Raw genomic sequence first — 17343 nt, 5'->3', positions numbered from 1 at the left:
AATAAATAAAAAATGTATACTTGCAGTATACACTTATCATTATGCTTTATTAGCTTTAAAAGTTGGAGGTAGAAATAATTTTTATAGACTACTCATTAAATTACATATAGTAAGGTGGGATAATGAAGTAATTTTCAGGCAAAACATAGTAACACACTGAGCAAAAAGAAACGATTTCATATCCATTTCATATTAAAGATCAAGTGATGCAAAATGTCCTCCAGTTTTTTTCATATCAGACAAAGTGTCTCTCTCTCTCTCTCTCTCTCTCTCTCTCTCTCTCTCTCTGTAGGTTCATCAGGTTCCGTGAATGTAAATATCCCACAGGGAACATGATTCTGGCTCCCACGAGAGGAACTGCTCCAAGGAAGGTACTTTAATTTCATGTAACCGAGGCAACCCCTAAACATGGTGGGAAGTAAAATCTGTCCTTCAGTCATTTTGATTTAATTATAGTTCATTGTTAGTACTACCTCGCTGCAACAAAAACCCAATTATTTGTTGCTATAACAATATGTTCACCTTTTCAGCAATCATTGATTCATTTCACATCCCAGTGCGGCGTTTTCATCATCTTTAGTGATGAACAAATACATGTACTGATACACAACTGAACACTGCAAGAGCTAATTCCACACTAGGGATTTTTCTGGGTGATGGAGAGAGAATATGTAATTGGATCTTTATTGCTGCCTTGTTAAGAGTTTGATTAAAAGAGGGAAGCTTAGTGCTAAAAGTGAAGAGAACTGTTCTAAATGTGTAATACAGTGCGGGAAATAAGTATTGGACGTGTCAACATTTATTTCATTTATTTTATGAGAGGTTTCTTGTATGCCACCTTGGCAACGAAAAGCCTTTTTATAGACCATCAATTTACTAACCCAGCTGATATTCATTTGCACAGATTGGTGGTATAATTACTTACGGATTTCAGCTGGTTCCTTGCCTTACCTTGCCTTGGAGAACTGATTTTTCTTAGTGTGTTCAATACTTTTTTCCTGAGTCATTCCACTTTACTACACATAACTTTATTTATGGACTTTAATGTTGTGAATGCTTTATATTTGCGGATTTCTTGAGTTAATACTGATGTCTGGTGAAAATTTCATAAGAATAGCCTCATAGGAAATATATTTACTGAAAAAAAATGTTGACATGTCCAAAACTTATCTCCCCCACTGTATGTAAGCAGTCAAAATAGATGTATCAAGTTAATTATATTGGAAGGTGATCTGTAAACAAACAAACAAACAAATATATACAGTAGGGTCCAAAGGTCTGAGAGCACTAGTGAAAATGCTTCTATTTTGCATTCTTTTCTAATTTAATACATCAATTTTTGTTACAAATCATACTGACAATAACTTGAGTGAGAAGTAGAATCTTTGAAATATTTACATGAATTTCAGAGTTTCTTAGTATTTGGTATGTCCCCTTTTTGCTTTAAAGACAGTGTGCACTCAAGCTGGCATGGACTCCACAAGTTTGAGGTCCATTTTGGATCCATTTTTGTCCACTTGTGATGCATTTTAGATCAAATCCACTGGAGTGTCATCTGAACACGTGCTTCAATAGAAGAGATTAGTCGTGAGGAAAATCTGACCTTTTGTACAAAGCAGTTAACCTGGTCATTATCACATATTTGCTTACATATAAAATAGGGACCTAGAAAAAGTGCAGAATTTTGAATATTAAATATTCAAGATATTGAACACTTAACTTTAAGTGTAAAAACTCGTTTATTTCCAATTTTAAATGAATTTGTATTTTGTTTTGGACCCCACTGTATTTTATAGATGGATAGATAGATAATTTATTTGTCCTCAAAGAGGAAATTAGTTTGCACCGTGGGGGCGTAGAAAAACATAAACACAACGCCATACATATAAACCATCATAAACAATCACAGGAATAGAGGGGAGAAGGGGACAAAAAGAAAACATCAGGATCATACAACAAATGCCCGAGCATAAGATGATGAATCAGCATCACAATGGCTGATTACCTATGTGTTTAACACTCATATAACCATAGGAACAAAACTCCTTCCATAGATGGCCTTTCTGCACATGGGTAGTCTATACCTGTGGCCAGAAGCAAAGGGGTTTAAATATTGATAAAGTGGGTGGTCTGGATCATTTAAAATGTTATGTGCCTTCTGGAGCGTATATGAAATGACACAGTCCGATAAATTGGGGGTGGGAATACCAATAATATTTCTCACTAAATTAGTTATCTTCAAGAGTTTTTTCTTATTGGTAACTGTTAGCATATGGAAAAAACAAATGGCACCATACATAAGAACTGGCTCAATAATACTTCGATACAGAAGAAGAAGCAGACTAGGCTGAACAGACGGATATTTAAGTCGACGAATAACTGTAAGTCTCTGTTGACAGCACTTGTAAATACCTAGAGTGTGCTGATTGAAGTTGAGATGTTTATCTAATGTAATACCCAGATATCTGAAATGCTCCACCCTTTCAACCATCGCTCCATTAATGATAATACTGGAAGGATGGGTCAGTTTTTTGGAAGAGCTAAAAACCAGTTCCTTAGTCTTTGCGATATTAAGGTGGAGAAATTTATCATCACACCATGTACCAAAATGTGCTATGGAGCATTGATTGTCCAAAAAAGAATCATTGTCCTTATTAAGCAATGCAAGAATTGCAGTGTCATCTGCATATTTAAAGTAATGAGTGGTGGTGACTGGACTCTGACAGTCATTTGTATAGAGAATATAAAGAAGTGGACTAAGTACACACCCCTGAGGGGCGCCAGTGTTGAGAACAATAATGGGCGATAATGCATCGTCCACCTTTACCACTTGTGGTCTTTTAGACAGGAAATTATAAATCCAGTGTACTAGTGGTGATGGAAATTGCAGACACTGTAGTTTCTTGATTACCTGATGACGCTGAATTGAGTTAAAGGCGGAGCTAAAGTCAATGAAAAGAAGTCTGGCATAATTTCCTGGAATATCCAGGTGTTGAAGAAGACAGTTCAAGAGACAAACCACTGCATCCTCTGTACCTCTCTTCCACTTATATGCAAATTGGAGGCAATCCAAAAAGGGTGAAACGTATGGAAGCATATTGGTTTGAACCATTTTCTCAAAACATTTCATTATGATCGAAGTTAATTAAAATTATTACAGTTTTAACGACACGTGAGCCCTGACAGATTATGGCTCTGTTCTATATGCTGAAGATGATGATTATATAATGATGATATGTTGTTTAATTAAAATATTTTCAGACAAAACTGTAATAATTTTTTTTATTATAATTTTGTCATAGTTTGTAGAATTAAAAAAAACAAAAACTTTTTTTTAAACCAAAAACAATTAAAGGTACAACATGGATAAATGTGCCTTAAGATACAATACAATATATTAGAAATAAGCAGTAATTTATTAATAACTTTTTAATACCAGTATATCAATACAATACAAAAAAATCATTCATTTGTATGATGTATGGATTTGGTGTCGGTTATGTTGAACTGTTGATATCCTGAATTTACTTTCACATTTGACTGAATATTTTTCATTCCCTTTAGAAAATTATCATTTACAACATAGACACAGTACTTTGGATCCTGTTTCTTTCCACTGATATTTTTTTTTTGTCCCCAGCTGGCCCGCTTTCTTCAGTTTTCCTTATGTCTGGTGTTTTGATGCTCAAAGACAATATCTTTAATGATACGTCACAAAATATCTTTACTTTTTTTGTGAAATAAAAGCATTCTTGTTACTTTTATTGTGTTAATGTTTTGTAAGTTTATTCCAATGTAATATAGAGTTTTTAAATAAATAAATATATGCTGCCCTTACATAAACATAGCCTAAGCCTTCTGCACAGTATAATATGATGGCTGAATTGGTTTATTGATCATACTGAGGTAAACCACATTAAATATCTGCCCTCTGGGAAAAGCCAATTCTGGGAAAAGCCAGTTGGTTGAATCAATCAAGCTCCTATAGTCTAAACAATTTCAAGAGCAAAAGATAGCATACCAGTTTCTTCAAAAAGGTTACAGTCCTCATCCAGTGCTGTGAAAAAGTATTTGCCCCATCCTGATTTCTTCTGTTTTTGTGTATATTTCATACTAAATAATTTTAGATCATGAAACAAAATACAACATAAAACAAAAGCAACCTGAGTAAACACACAATAGTTTTAATTAATTAATTTATTTTATTGAAATAAAATAAAATAAAAAATAAAAAATATTTTCTTAGAATAATTTTTTAATTAAAAAAGTTATCCAACAATTATCACCAATGTGAAAAACGAATCACCCCCTTAAATTTAAAATCTGGTTGTGCCACCTTTAGCAGCAGTAACTGCAACCAGACGCTTCTCATAACTGGAGATCAGTCTTTCACTTATGTCTAGGACTAGAACTTGGGGAATTAGTAAATATGGGGGAAAATACATTTTCACACAGGCCTGGTTGGTATTGGATAACTGTTTTGCTCCTATAAATAACATTATGATTTAAAAACTGTATTTTGTATATATATATATATATATAGAGAGAGAGAGAGAGAGAGAGAGAGAGAGAGAGAGACATATAATGATTTTCTCTGGAGACTTTATGAGCTATAAGGGTCACGTCTAGAAGGACTCTGGAACTTTCAAAGAGATTTTTTTTTCATCATGGCCTCCTCGGCTCCTCTCTGACTGTGTGCTCTGTTTAAGAAAGCACAAAGGAGAAATTCTTCCATGGCTGGGGCAAAGTTGCCATGGAGACACCACCGTCAACCTGTCATCTCTTCCTGACAAACGTATAATTGGTTCTGTGCTTGAGTGCTCAGAAGAGAGAAAACTCCCTGTATATGTTACTCTATCTGAATATGTTGGTATCCTCATCCTCTGTCCATGTCTTACTCTATGTCTGTCTTTCTTTCTCAGCATGTCAGTCTATCTCTCTTCCTACCCCCCTCCTCTCTTTCCGTGTCTGTTTCCTCTCTCTATTATTACTTCTTCGTGAAAACTCATAGTTTATATATATATATATATATATATATATATATATATATATATATATATATATATATAAATAAACACATTTACAATAAAATCAGATTGGACCAGATCATTTTTGTCATTAATTTTGTCGTTAACAAGCTAAATTAGCAGCTTTGTGGGAAGTGCCAAGCAATTAGAGCAACTAGAGTAGTTAGAATAGACATAAAATGTCTATATGACATGAATTGGGAGATCTTATAAGCATGTACACAATGTAACTTTGCGGCCTCACAGCTCCAAGGTCTACAGTTTGATACTGAGCTCGGGTCTTTGCAAAGTTTCCCATGCTCTCCCCTTGTGTACGTGGTTCTCCTCATGGTTTCCTCCCCATGTCCAAAAACATGGCTGGACTGACTATTCCAAAAACATGGCTCTATGTGGGGATGAGTGTGTAAGTGAGTCTATACGGTGCCCTGCAATGACTTGTGTTCCATCCAGTGAGTATTCCCCAGTGTTCACTAGATAGATTCCGGATTCACCATGACCCTGACCAGGTTAAATCATTTACTGAAGATGGATAAATGTTACAATGATACGATACAATGATACAATGTATAATGTATGAAGACTGCCCCCTAGCAGTCATATAATGTAAAACAGTTCAATCTTGAACTGTAATGCCTATTAGCTGTTTCTTACATATATTTCTAGTAGAAATGGACATAAAAGGAACATATACGTCAGAGTACAAGTAGACTAGTGATGTAGGTGTAATACATGAACTCATGTTAAAAATGAAAGGTCAGTGGCATTGCTCATTCGCTCGGTCTCCTTCAGTTTTAATCCTTCATTAATAGTCCACAACTGCTCTGTATTATTTATGACAATTGAGTAGCTACACAGTGGTGAGACATAGCTTGTGTCCAAGTCCTTGATACAGCATAAGACATACAGTCATGTGAAAAAATAATTACACCCCATGGAATTTTGTTTTTCATTTGGAAAGCAAACATTTAATCCTTTAAAACAGTGCCTATTAATAACGGCGATACAATACTATCAAATGACACATAAAATTGACTTTTTGTAATAACTTTTAGGCACATGGAAAAAGTAAGTGCACTCCTACATTTATCACACCTTCAAATGCATAAAATTACAATCAGGTGTTAGAGTGTGTAGGTGGAACCTGTCTTATTTATACCCCTCCCATGTCTAGTGTCTCGTGTTCCTTTTGCTGTTGAGGTGTGTGGTGTCATCATGCCAAGATATAAAGAGTTCTATAAGGCCTTCGGAAAAAAGGTTGTGGATGCCTAGGAGTCTGGCAAGGGATTTAAAAAGATCTCCAAGTGATTTGAAATAGATCATTCCACTGTAAGGAAAATCATCTACAAATGGTGCAGATTTCAAATGACTGCCATTTTATCCAGGACTTTATACAGGTCCCAGCAAATTCAGCCCAAGAGTGGGACCATCTGATTCAAAAAGAAGTCTCCAAGAACCCCAACATTTCATCACAGGATCTGCTAGTAAGTCTTGCAACTGTTGCTGTCAAAGTGCATGCTTCTACAATCAGAAAGAGATTGCACAAATTTGACCTGCATGGGAGGCGTGCCAGGAAAAAGCCTTTGCAAGACTACAGTTTGCCACTGAGCATATAGGCAAAGAACAGGCCTTTTGGAATAATGTGTTCTAGACAGACGAATCAAAGATAGAGTTGTTTGGCCACAGTAACAGCAGACGTGTTTGGCGCAGACCAAAGACAGCTTTTCAGGAGAAGCACCTCATACCAACTGCCTCAGGGACTGGACAGCTTGCATTCATTGATTCAACTATGAATTCTGCATCATATCAAAGAGTCCTTGAAGAGAATATAGGGAAGATTGTAATGGAGGTAGGGAACATTTTACTGTTGGTAAAATGGAAATGGGCCTGAAAAGAATATAAACGTTAAAAAAAAAGTAAAGTCTCACTGGACATTGAGATTGAGAAATGACAGGAATTCACAGTGCTGATTTTCACCATTCAATTTAAACACACGGTGGCACTGTCTGACTGCAATAGCTACAGAAATCACTGGCTCACTCTCACTGACTGATCATGTTCTGCCTGAGAAACCTATGAAACCTTGAATTTCTTTCAATTTTCTATTATGGAGAAAAAATGTGCTTTTGTTATGGGTGTCATTTGTGGACAAATAACACACACATAACACAGGCACATATTTTTCTCCATAATTTAAACAGTTCTGTACATTCACACCTGGTACAGTACTGTTACATTGTTTGTAGGAGCAGTTAGGCTGTTAAGATAGGATTTTACACAATGTCTGGATCTGTTCTATACTATCTGAGTGCAGATTTAACATTTTATATTTATATCTGTTTTTGTTTATATCTCATACTAAATTGTTCCAGAAATTAAAACAAAATCTAAGATCTAAGGCAACCTGAGTAAACTCAAAATACAGTTGTTAAATGATAATGTTATTTATTGAAGCAAAAAATGTTATCCAATATCAACTGGGCCTGTTTAAAAATGTATTTGCCCCGTAGTTACTAATTCCCCAAATCTATGAAACTGCATTCATAATGGGGTTCAGCTGGACTAGACACAACCAGGCCTGATTACTGCAAACCCTGTTCAATCAAATCACCACTTAAATAGAACTTTTTCAACAGCATGACGTTGGTTAAAAGGTCTTACCCAGTAACACACTATGCCCAAATTGAAAGAAATTCCAGAAATAATGAGGAAGAAAATGATTGAACTACATCAGACTGGGAAGGATTACAAAGCTATTTCAAAGGCTCTGGGACTCTAAAGGACCACAGTGAGAGCCATTATCTCCAAATCAAAAAACTCGGCACAGTAGTGAACCTTCCCAGAAGTAGCCGACGTTCCAAAATTCCTCCAAGAGCACAGCAACGACTCATCCACCAAGTCACAAAAGAGCCAAGGACAACATCAAAGGACCTACAGGCCTCTCTTGCATCAATAACGATCACTGTTCATGACTCCAATATCAGAAAGACACTGCGCAAAAATGACATCCATGGAAGAGTGGACCATACCTGTGGTCAAGCATGGTGGTGGAAGTGTGATGTTGTGTGGATGCTTTGCTGCTTCAGGGCCTTGGCAATAATTGAAGGAAACATGAATTCTGCTCTCTACTAGAAAACCCTAAAGGAGAATATCCGGTCTTCAGTCTGTAAGTTGAAACTCAAGCACAACTGGATTATGCAGCAAGACAACGATCCAAATCATAGGAGTAAGTCCTAGTCTCCAGTTATCAGAAGTGTTGGGTTGCAGTTATTGCTGCTAAAGGTGGCACAACAAGATTTTAAATTTGAGAGGACAATTAGTTTTTCACATGGGTGTTGGATCACTTTTTTTGCTTCGATAAAATAAATAAATAAATAAATAAAAACTGTATTGTGTATTTACTCAGGTTACCTTTGTTTTATGTTGTACTTCGTTTGAAGATTTAAAACTATTTAGTATGAGAGATACACAAAAGTAGAAGAAATCAGTACACTTGTGCACTTTCCGTAGCAGCTTTATCTTGGTCAGGACAACTAGGTGTGAGGTAGGAATAGACCCTGAACAGGATTCCAGTCCATCACAGGGTACTACACACACACACACACACATACATACATTAATATACTCATTCACACCTAGGGGCAATTTAGCATAGCCAGTCCACATGTTTTTAGGAGGTGGGTAGAAACCGCATAGACACTGGGAGAACATGCGCAGAAACCAGAGCTAACCAGGGACCCTGGAGCTGTGAGGTGACATCACTTCCTGCTTCACTACTGTGCTGCCCTATGTCACGTAAATGAAGAAGCAGCGGATGCAAGTGCAGATTTATTAGAAAAAAATGAAAATACAAAAACTAAAGCAGTGAAACACGAACTAGGAAAATAAACACAGGATAAAAAGCAAACAGGAAGACTAGGAGCATGACTGTGGAACACATGACTACAAAAATGCACAATGACAACAACAGAAGCTTGACAATGAGGTTCTCAAACACTAGGACATAAATAGAGGTGCTAATGAGGGTGAGATGAGGCATAGGTGAGTGTGATTAGGACATGTGCTGGGGTTGATGCCTTATGCATTTCAGTGCCGATTTTGGCATAACCATGACACCCAATAACTAATATAATTATAGAGTGCTATCTATAATCCTTCCATTAATGCTGCAGTATGACCTTTAATGATATGTTCCATAGTAACTAGTCTTCAAAAGGAAATAATAAAACAAAACATTTTGCTTGTTACCAAATTTTTGTAATGATTGTTACCATCCCAACACTCAAAATATAACCTGTACCTGTGCATTTGACCGTAATAATACTGTGGAACTTGTCACTCGTGTAGATAATTGATGTTTTCTTTATCGTGGTAATGTTGTTTTGGGAAACATGCATGTAAGAAATTTATATTGGAATATTGTCTACTGTACTTATGCATATTTTGGTGGCCAACTATTCTCAATCTAATAGTGTTGCTAGAGAGTTGAAAAAAAAATCCAAAAGTGCACTGTGCTAAAGGATTTGTGTGAAAAAAATAAATAAATCTGGTACACTGTGCTAAAGGTTCCCCACTCACATTATATCAGGGCCTGTAGTGGTTACTTTTCACTGATAGCTGGTGTAGCAAATGGGCTACAGCTAGTACCTACAAAATGACCAATATGGGAGGCACACCTGGAAATATGGCCAGAGAACAGTATATGGCCAGGAACTACTGATCTCGAAAGGTCATGGGTTCAAATCCCAGAACCGCCAAGCTGCCACTACTGGGCTCTTGAGCAAGGGTTTAACCCTCAACTGCTCAGTTGTATAAATAAGATAAATGTAAGTTATTCTGGATAAAGGTGTCTGCCAGATGCAATAAATGTAAGTGTAAGTATATATGTACAACACAGGTGTACCTGTAAAGACCTTAGTGACCACTGAGTGTATTATTGGTCTAATGTATATCATATACAAGCTGAACAATACAATATATTTGTACATTGTCTGTGCTATTAAAGCTCATAAAAGTCTCACTGTAAGAGTTAAATAATAAACCAAAGTATTTAACTCTTACAATTTTTCAATTACATTCATAACTTACATTCATACGCGAGGCAGAACAGCGAGCTGGTGGGCGGGGCACAATATAAAGCGAGCTGTAATGGGCGGGGCACAATATAAAGCGAGCTGTAATGGGCGGGGCACAATATACAGCGAACTGTAATGGGCGGGATGGACGCGTAACCCCTCCCACACGGGCTCAAGTACAAATAGTTTGTTATTCCCTCTACAAGTGCACTACTTTCCATGCAAAAATAGTTCTAATTCGACACCATGTGTAGTGTACTAGATATCCAGTAAGGTGAGATTTGGGTTTCGGTTTGTGTTGATGGAGGTTTAGAGCTGTTGCGCCTCAGACAAGTTCCCGAGCGGAGCGATATCCAGTCCAGTAGTGAGACGGACCGCGCGCGCAGAAGACAAGAGAGAAGAGGGAGAGAGAGAGAGGAAAGAAAGAAAGAAAGAAGAGAAGAGAAGAGGAAACTGGATAGGGGGATTCAGTGGATTTCAACAGTCATGGCTACTGAAACAACGTCTTGTACAGGCTCCAGTTTGCTGCAGCCTCTCAGCGACATGATTGACCTTCCTCTGGATCAGGTAAACTCCACTTGTTTTTAAAGATACAGAGCTAGCGGTGGCTAATTCCTTAATGTTGGCGTCTACATTTGACGCCTCTAGCTTCGCATTCCGCTGTTTTGTGAAGGGTTGGACATGTAATGTTTTCGTCTTGGTCAAGTAAATCCTTCTGTATCAGTGCGCGTCGTCCTCATTTCAGTTATTTTTCTCCTCATCAAGTAAACGAGCGACAGGAACAGTTCCACTGGAGCTAGCTGTCTGATGGAGCTAGCTAATCAGCGTGTTCGGCACACATGTATGCGGCTCTGGTGATGTGAGATAGCAGTCTGATTACTCAGGCAACGCGACTGGCGTCACGCTATCAGTCTGTGATCTGCTGGAACACCACGCGGAGAGAGGAGATGAAGAAGCAGTCAGTGTAGAAGGTGCTGAATTATATTTCAGCTCAGAGCATGTCAGAATCTAATCGGGGTCGGACCCCCCATCCCCCTCCAGCGTCGGACCAGTTAGGATTAGACTCCAGTCAGGGTCAGACGCCTGTGAAGATCAGACACCCCCACAGGGTCGGACCCCCCCCCCCCCCCACCCACACACAGGGTTGGACACCAGTTAGGATTAGACTCCAGTCAGGGTCAGACGCCTGTGAAGATCAGACACCCCCCATAGGGTCGGACACCAGTTAGGATTAGACTCCAGTCAGGGTCAGACACCTGTGAAGATCAGACACCCCCCACAGGGTTGGTCACCAGTTAGGATTAGACTCCAGTCAGGGTCAGACACCTGTGAAGATCAGACACCCCCCACAGGGTCGGTCACCAGTTAGGATTAGACTCCAGTCAGGGTCAGACACCTGTGAGGATCAGACACCCCCACAGGGTCGGACACCCCTCAGGATCAGACATCAGTCAGGCTTAGACTCCAGTCAAGGTCAGACACCCCCTCAGGGTCAGACACCTGTGAAGATTAGACACCAGTCAGGATGAATTACCAGTTAGACTTAGACTCCAGTCAGTATCAGATAACTATTAGGATAAGACTCGAGACAGAATCAAGCACCAGCCAGGCTTAGACTCCAGTCAGGATCAGCCACCCATCAGGATCAGGAACCAGTTAGTATCAAGCACCAGTCCAGATTAGTCATGAGTCCAGATCATGCTTCCATTTGGATCAGAGTGTCTGAAATGGTACCCTACTCACAACACAGTGCAATATTTTAACACGTTTCTCACTTTGTTTGAAATAGTGGAGAGTATCTAATGCATTGTTATACAGTTAGTGGTTCGTTTTAAAAATCATTTTATTTTTAATACTCCGGTGGAAATCACAATCCAGAAGTATCAAAGTTATTACACTTATTATTGAGTTCTTAGTGTGGATGGGTTTAATCCAAACCTCAATAACAAAACAAAACAAAAGCCAAGTAGTGCTATAAATAACTTCAGCTCGGTCTCACCGTTCTCTGTCGGTGGAAAGTTCAGGAATAAAAATAAGCTGTATTAAAGAGCACGATGTCGGACACACGGCCTGCATGTTAAACTCGCATCCCTGAGTGTTAGCTTGGGTGTGAATAAACAGAAGGGTCTGGGTGATGAAGGCCCCCCCCCCAGCAAAATGTCATCACCTTTCCTAGCCTAAACTCTCCTTCACATGACATTGAATAAGTCTCGAGCGTGTGATGACGGGAGCACTCTGACGTGTCGGGTGTGTCCGATCTGGTCCAGCGGGCAGAGACTGTAAATGATTAACACAGCCTCGGTTCAAGTGATCCATCTGTCGGTGTGAACAAAAGTGGTGTATTTAACACATTTCACTTGTTTGTGTGGTGATGATGTACATGACAAAAGCTCAATGCTGACTTGGGTGTAGTGTTAGAAGGATCACAGTGGGTTCATCTGTGTTTACAGTTAAACGCATTCATCAAAAGTTTTACAAATAAGGGAGAATATAATACAACCTTCAGTGGTCGATGGTTAAAAAAAAACGGCACCCTGTAATTCAACACTACGTGTTCATTAAATAAATCAGTGGGTTTTTATTTGTTTATTTCTCAGTGCAAGGAATTTATTTAAAAATAAAATAAAAAGGTTATCGATCATAGACATCATTTTAGCTCATTTCCTTCATCGTATCTGGCAGCATGTGGGTGAGAGATCTCGCACACTGATCGTGTTGTTACAAAAATATTATTTTGTTTGCAGAACCCCAGTTAGGTAAAGACCTGTAATCCAGCCCGACAGGCGGGATAAGTGGGATGAGTAATTCGTCAATAAATAGGCCAGCTGTAATTAGCGTGGGCTAGCCAGGCGTTCCTGTGACTCACCAGAAGTCAGCATATCCGACCGGCTCCACTAAACTCTCTCGGAGTAATGCATTTAACGAGTTTGCTGTGCTGACTTGTGCTGCACAGATGGGATTGTGGGATTGTGCGTCTTGATCGGTGCTTTTGGTGCTCACATGTCGAACAGGAACGCACACGGCCATCTCTACCCAAACTCTGGAATGTAGAGCGCGCGAGAGAGAGACTGTCACACTGTTGAGAAATCGGCCTTCTTTCTCCTCTGTAAGCAACAAAGAAAGAACAAAAAGCATCAACAATGTCATGCTGAGTTAGCGTTTTTTCTTTCTTTCCCCTTGTCCTGTTTTTGACTCGAATCCTGTAGCTCTTGCACCAGTTAAGACCTGGGGTGCTGTTTTTTTTAATCTTTTTGTTTGTTTTGTGTGTGTTTATTTTTTTTCCCCATTGTAAATGAAGCTTGGCTGGGACCGCAGAAGGATTTCATGTCATGATTGCTGATAATATGACAGAAAAGCACAGCCCTTAAGGATTTCTATCCTGGACTCCATCCATCCAGTTTCCATATTGCTTATCCTGCACATGGTCATGAGGAGCCTATCTCAGGAAACTCTGGGCACAAGGCGGGGGATGGGGTGCCAAAACACCGGGGCACAGTCTCACACACATTCATACATTGCGGCCAATTTGGAAATGCCAGTCAGCTTACAACGCATGCCTTTGAACTTTTCTTTCTACTTTCTATGTGAAAGCAAACCTGAGATGATAAGCCCCGCCCCCAAACGAGCCCAGAATCAGTCCTGGGTGTGAACTTGAGTATTGAGGCCAATTGTAAAAACACCCTCATGGTATATTTTACGATGGAGTGTGTATGTGTGTGTATAGACACACTCATTCTTTATTTTTATTATTTTTCCACATTTTAGAATAATAATAAAGTCATCAAAACTCTACAGTAACGCACATGGAACTATGGGAATTATGTTGTGATAAAAATCCAAAATAAATAAAAAATAATTTAATATTTTAGCATCTTCAAAGTAGATGCCCTTTTTGCCTAGAATTTCCAGAAATGTATCAGGGTGCGGCTGTGGCTCAGGTGGTAGAGCGGGTTGTCCACTAATCGTAGGGTTGGCGGTTCGATTCCCGGCCCGCGTGACTCCACATTATGCGCCGAAGTGTCCTTGGGCAAGAAGCTGAACCCCAAGTTGCTCCCGATGGCAAGTTAGCGCCTTGCGTTGCAGCTCTGCTACCATTGGGGTGTGAGAATGGGTGAATGAGACACAGTGTAAAGCGCTTTGGATGAAAGCGCTATATAAGTGCACCATTTATCTTGAGGAATCCACCTGAGATGCTTTTTAAACAGTATTAAAGGAGTTCACACCTACGCTGGACACTTATCGGCTGCTTTTCGGAATATTTCGCGCACATATATATGTGTGTGTGTGTGTGTGTGTGTGTGTGTGTGTGTGTATATATATATATATATATATGTGTGTATATATATATATATATATATATATATATAATATATACACATATACATATATATATATATATATGTGTGTATATATATATAATCATGAATAAATAAGTAAATAAATATATGAGAGAGAGAGAGCAGGTGTTACTGCAGCTGTCTAGGGAAGATTGGTGATTGTATTTGGTGAAACTTCAGAAGGTCAAATACCTGACGCATCAACCAGCGTCTGTCTGACACTAGAGAATTGTGGTCTTTGAATATTCGCCGAAAGCCATTGTGCCTTTTGGTTTACGTGACACATTATTGATTAGGAATCCTTTCTTTAGCCCTCGTTCTCGGCGCATCTGTGTGTAGCATGTGCTCACGCCTGCTCTTCCTTCTGCCCTTTAAGCACAACAGGAACACGAGGCTGTGCTCTGATTTCTCCGAGGAGGCCGAAGCACTCGCCTCCGTCTTAATTGCGGACGTCTTGGGACTGACTTCTTCTGATTGATTTCTGTCTGCGTTGCCGTGTTGTTAACGTTACTTCTCCCCCGATGCACGAGAGTTCACTTTAGTTATTACCGAGTTAGAATTCCCCGATCCGACTACTGCAAAGTCGTTCATTAATAACGCGTCGCGCTTGTAGGACATAACGCTTTTTAGATCTGCCCAGTGCCAGATATGTCCGTCCTTTCTTTCAGCTCATCCTCATTCTAATGGAGACTAAACCAATTACTTTAAGGAGGCTTAGCCTGTGCGGTCTAAATGTTGAGATGTCCAGCTTTGAAAGATCAGAGGCTTAGTCTGGCTTAGCAGCGGCATGCACAAAACAGACTGAGTAAGATGTTTCTACCTTCAGAGCTTCTCTGGATGTGGGTTGGAGTTGTGAAAAAGCCTCTGATAGTTTGTATATTCACTGCAAGAGTGTAAATTGTGGACCGCTTCCATGTGGACGTACTTCCCGCCCCTAAGAGTGTCTCTTCCACCAAGTTCTAAAGTTATTAGATTTGCTTGCTGTAATAGGGAAACGAGTTTGGCTCATGCAGTCATGCTGTAACTGGCCTACACCTGATTTGCATCCACTTTCCTGATGATTTTAAAGGAACACTCCATCCTGAAACACAGTCCAGAGTTTTGTATTGAAATATTTGTAAAGCACTTAGCGATTCTTGTGCTAGAGCGTCGGCTGGTGCTGTATTTGATTCTTTTATAGAAGTTGACATCACAGAGGGACATCGTTAGTTAGTGCAGTTACAATGACGTTCGGGGGGGAAAAAAGAAAAGAAAATTCATCTCGAACACAAAGGATAACAGTCAGGATTTGCTGTTAGTTACAGTAAACAAAAGAGCAGGAGCTTGTTTTCTCTCACACCATTTTCTCAGTGGTCATATTAACGAGAAATCCAATGTAGAAGTAGTGAAGGCAAGAAAACTGTGTACTCAAAGTTTCCGAATGCTATAAAGCTGAGGTATGGCAGAAACTTGACTCGGCTAGATGGTGATCTACAAGATGATGAGCACGATGGTGTTGATGGCGGTATTAGCGTGAATGTTGACGCCTTAGGACATCTGTTTGAGCAGAGTTCACAGATGAGAAGGTGAGAGAGCTGGACTGACTAAAGCGCTGCTGCATCACTCGGTACGTTTACATGGACAACAATAATCCGATATTAACCCGTTTAAAACGATACTCTGATTAAGAAACTAGCATGTAAACAGAGATTATTGATGACCTTAATGAAGTAAACACAAATTGAATTAAGACATGTGGAGTATTCCTGTTTTAGTCGTATTATCGATGTGCGTTACAGACATGTACACACCTTAATCACACTATTAACATCGTGTGAGAGTTTTCACCGTATTTTGCGACAGGACACGTACACACATGGCAGTGCTCAACCATTTGACGGCAAACAAGAGAGCATGGCTGCGTCCCAAACCGCGTACTTGCCTACTATATAGTAGGCGAAATACATGTATCTGAGCTACTATATAGTAGGTAAGTTTGTGGTTTGGGACGCAGCCCACGGCTTCAAGCAGTCGTCAATTTGCACGTATAGCATGACTAATAATTAACTGCACTTGAAGCTTTCCTAAAATTAAAAATGAAACACCCAAAACTGTATACGGTATCATAACGAAGACCAACTGTATGTTGATACGTGAAATTCTGGAGGGAACGTTAGACGGCGTGACGTGGGGACGTAATGACGTGTGCCGTTAATCGCTCTATGTTCTATAACATGTACAACATGAACATGAAATGAATATTCTAAAAGCAGCTCATGTAAACACCTTAATCAGAATATTGTCTTATTCAGAATAAGGTCAATAATTAGATCACTGCTGTCCATGTAAACGTAGTGAGTGTCTTTAGGTAAAGATGAAGCAAGGGTTAAATCCCAGTGGCAGCACCATTGTATCTTAGTGGCAGTAGTTAACGGTAGTCAAATAACCAGCAGATGAACTGATTTGATTTTGGAATCGATCCAGAATCGTTCACCGCAAGGTCATATTATTCTTCGGTAGCTTCCTTCCAGTTTAAAATATATTTCAAGGGAATTTCAAGCGGACAGATCAGTAACATGAAGGATTTAGACTTGCTGTCAGATTTTCAGAGTCAAACGTTTTGTAAAAATACAGATGACGAACTTTGGAGCTATAATTTTGGTGAGGTATAATGAGCCTTCAGTCCTCGTATGTTTCTGTGATCACACTGGAAGTCATGGAGCAGGATTTGTTGCAGCTTCGTTAAAATAACCCTCCACTGTGATGAATTTGGACAACTGGATAAATTACAGTCCCAGCTGATGCTTGCTGGCTCCAAGGTACTCCATTATTCCTGCGAATAAGCTGCGCTGCTTCAGCCGAAGCCTTGCTGTAACGGAAACGGAGGGATAAATTGATAACAAATATACGACCCCTGGCAAAAATTAC

General features: G+C 39.3%; 1 protein-coding gene across 1 annotated transcript in view; it reads left to right on the top strand.

The window, feature by feature from the left end:
* Positions 1–10165: 10165 nt before the first annotated feature.
* The window catches only part of mboat2a (membrane bound O-acyltransferase domain containing 2a), a 73816-nt gene continuing 66638 nt past the window's right edge, over positions 10166–17343 (top strand). The window contains exon 1 of the mRNA XM_053632735.1: positions 10166–10666. Coding sequence (XP_053488710.1) covers positions 10586–10666 — 81 coding nt within the window. The 5' untranslated portion in view covers positions 10166–10585. The remainder of the gene's footprint in view (positions 10667–17343) is intronic.

This window comes from Ictalurus furcatus, chromosome 9 (assembly GCF_023375685.1).
Source record: "Ictalurus furcatus strain D&B chromosome 9, Billie_1.0, whole genome shotgun sequence".
NCBI lineage: Eukaryota > Metazoa > Chordata > Actinopteri > Siluriformes > Ictaluridae > Ictalurus > Ictalurus furcatus.
The sequence above is the reverse complement of the archived record's forward strand: the minus strand, read 5'-3'. Positions and strand labels throughout refer to the sequence as shown.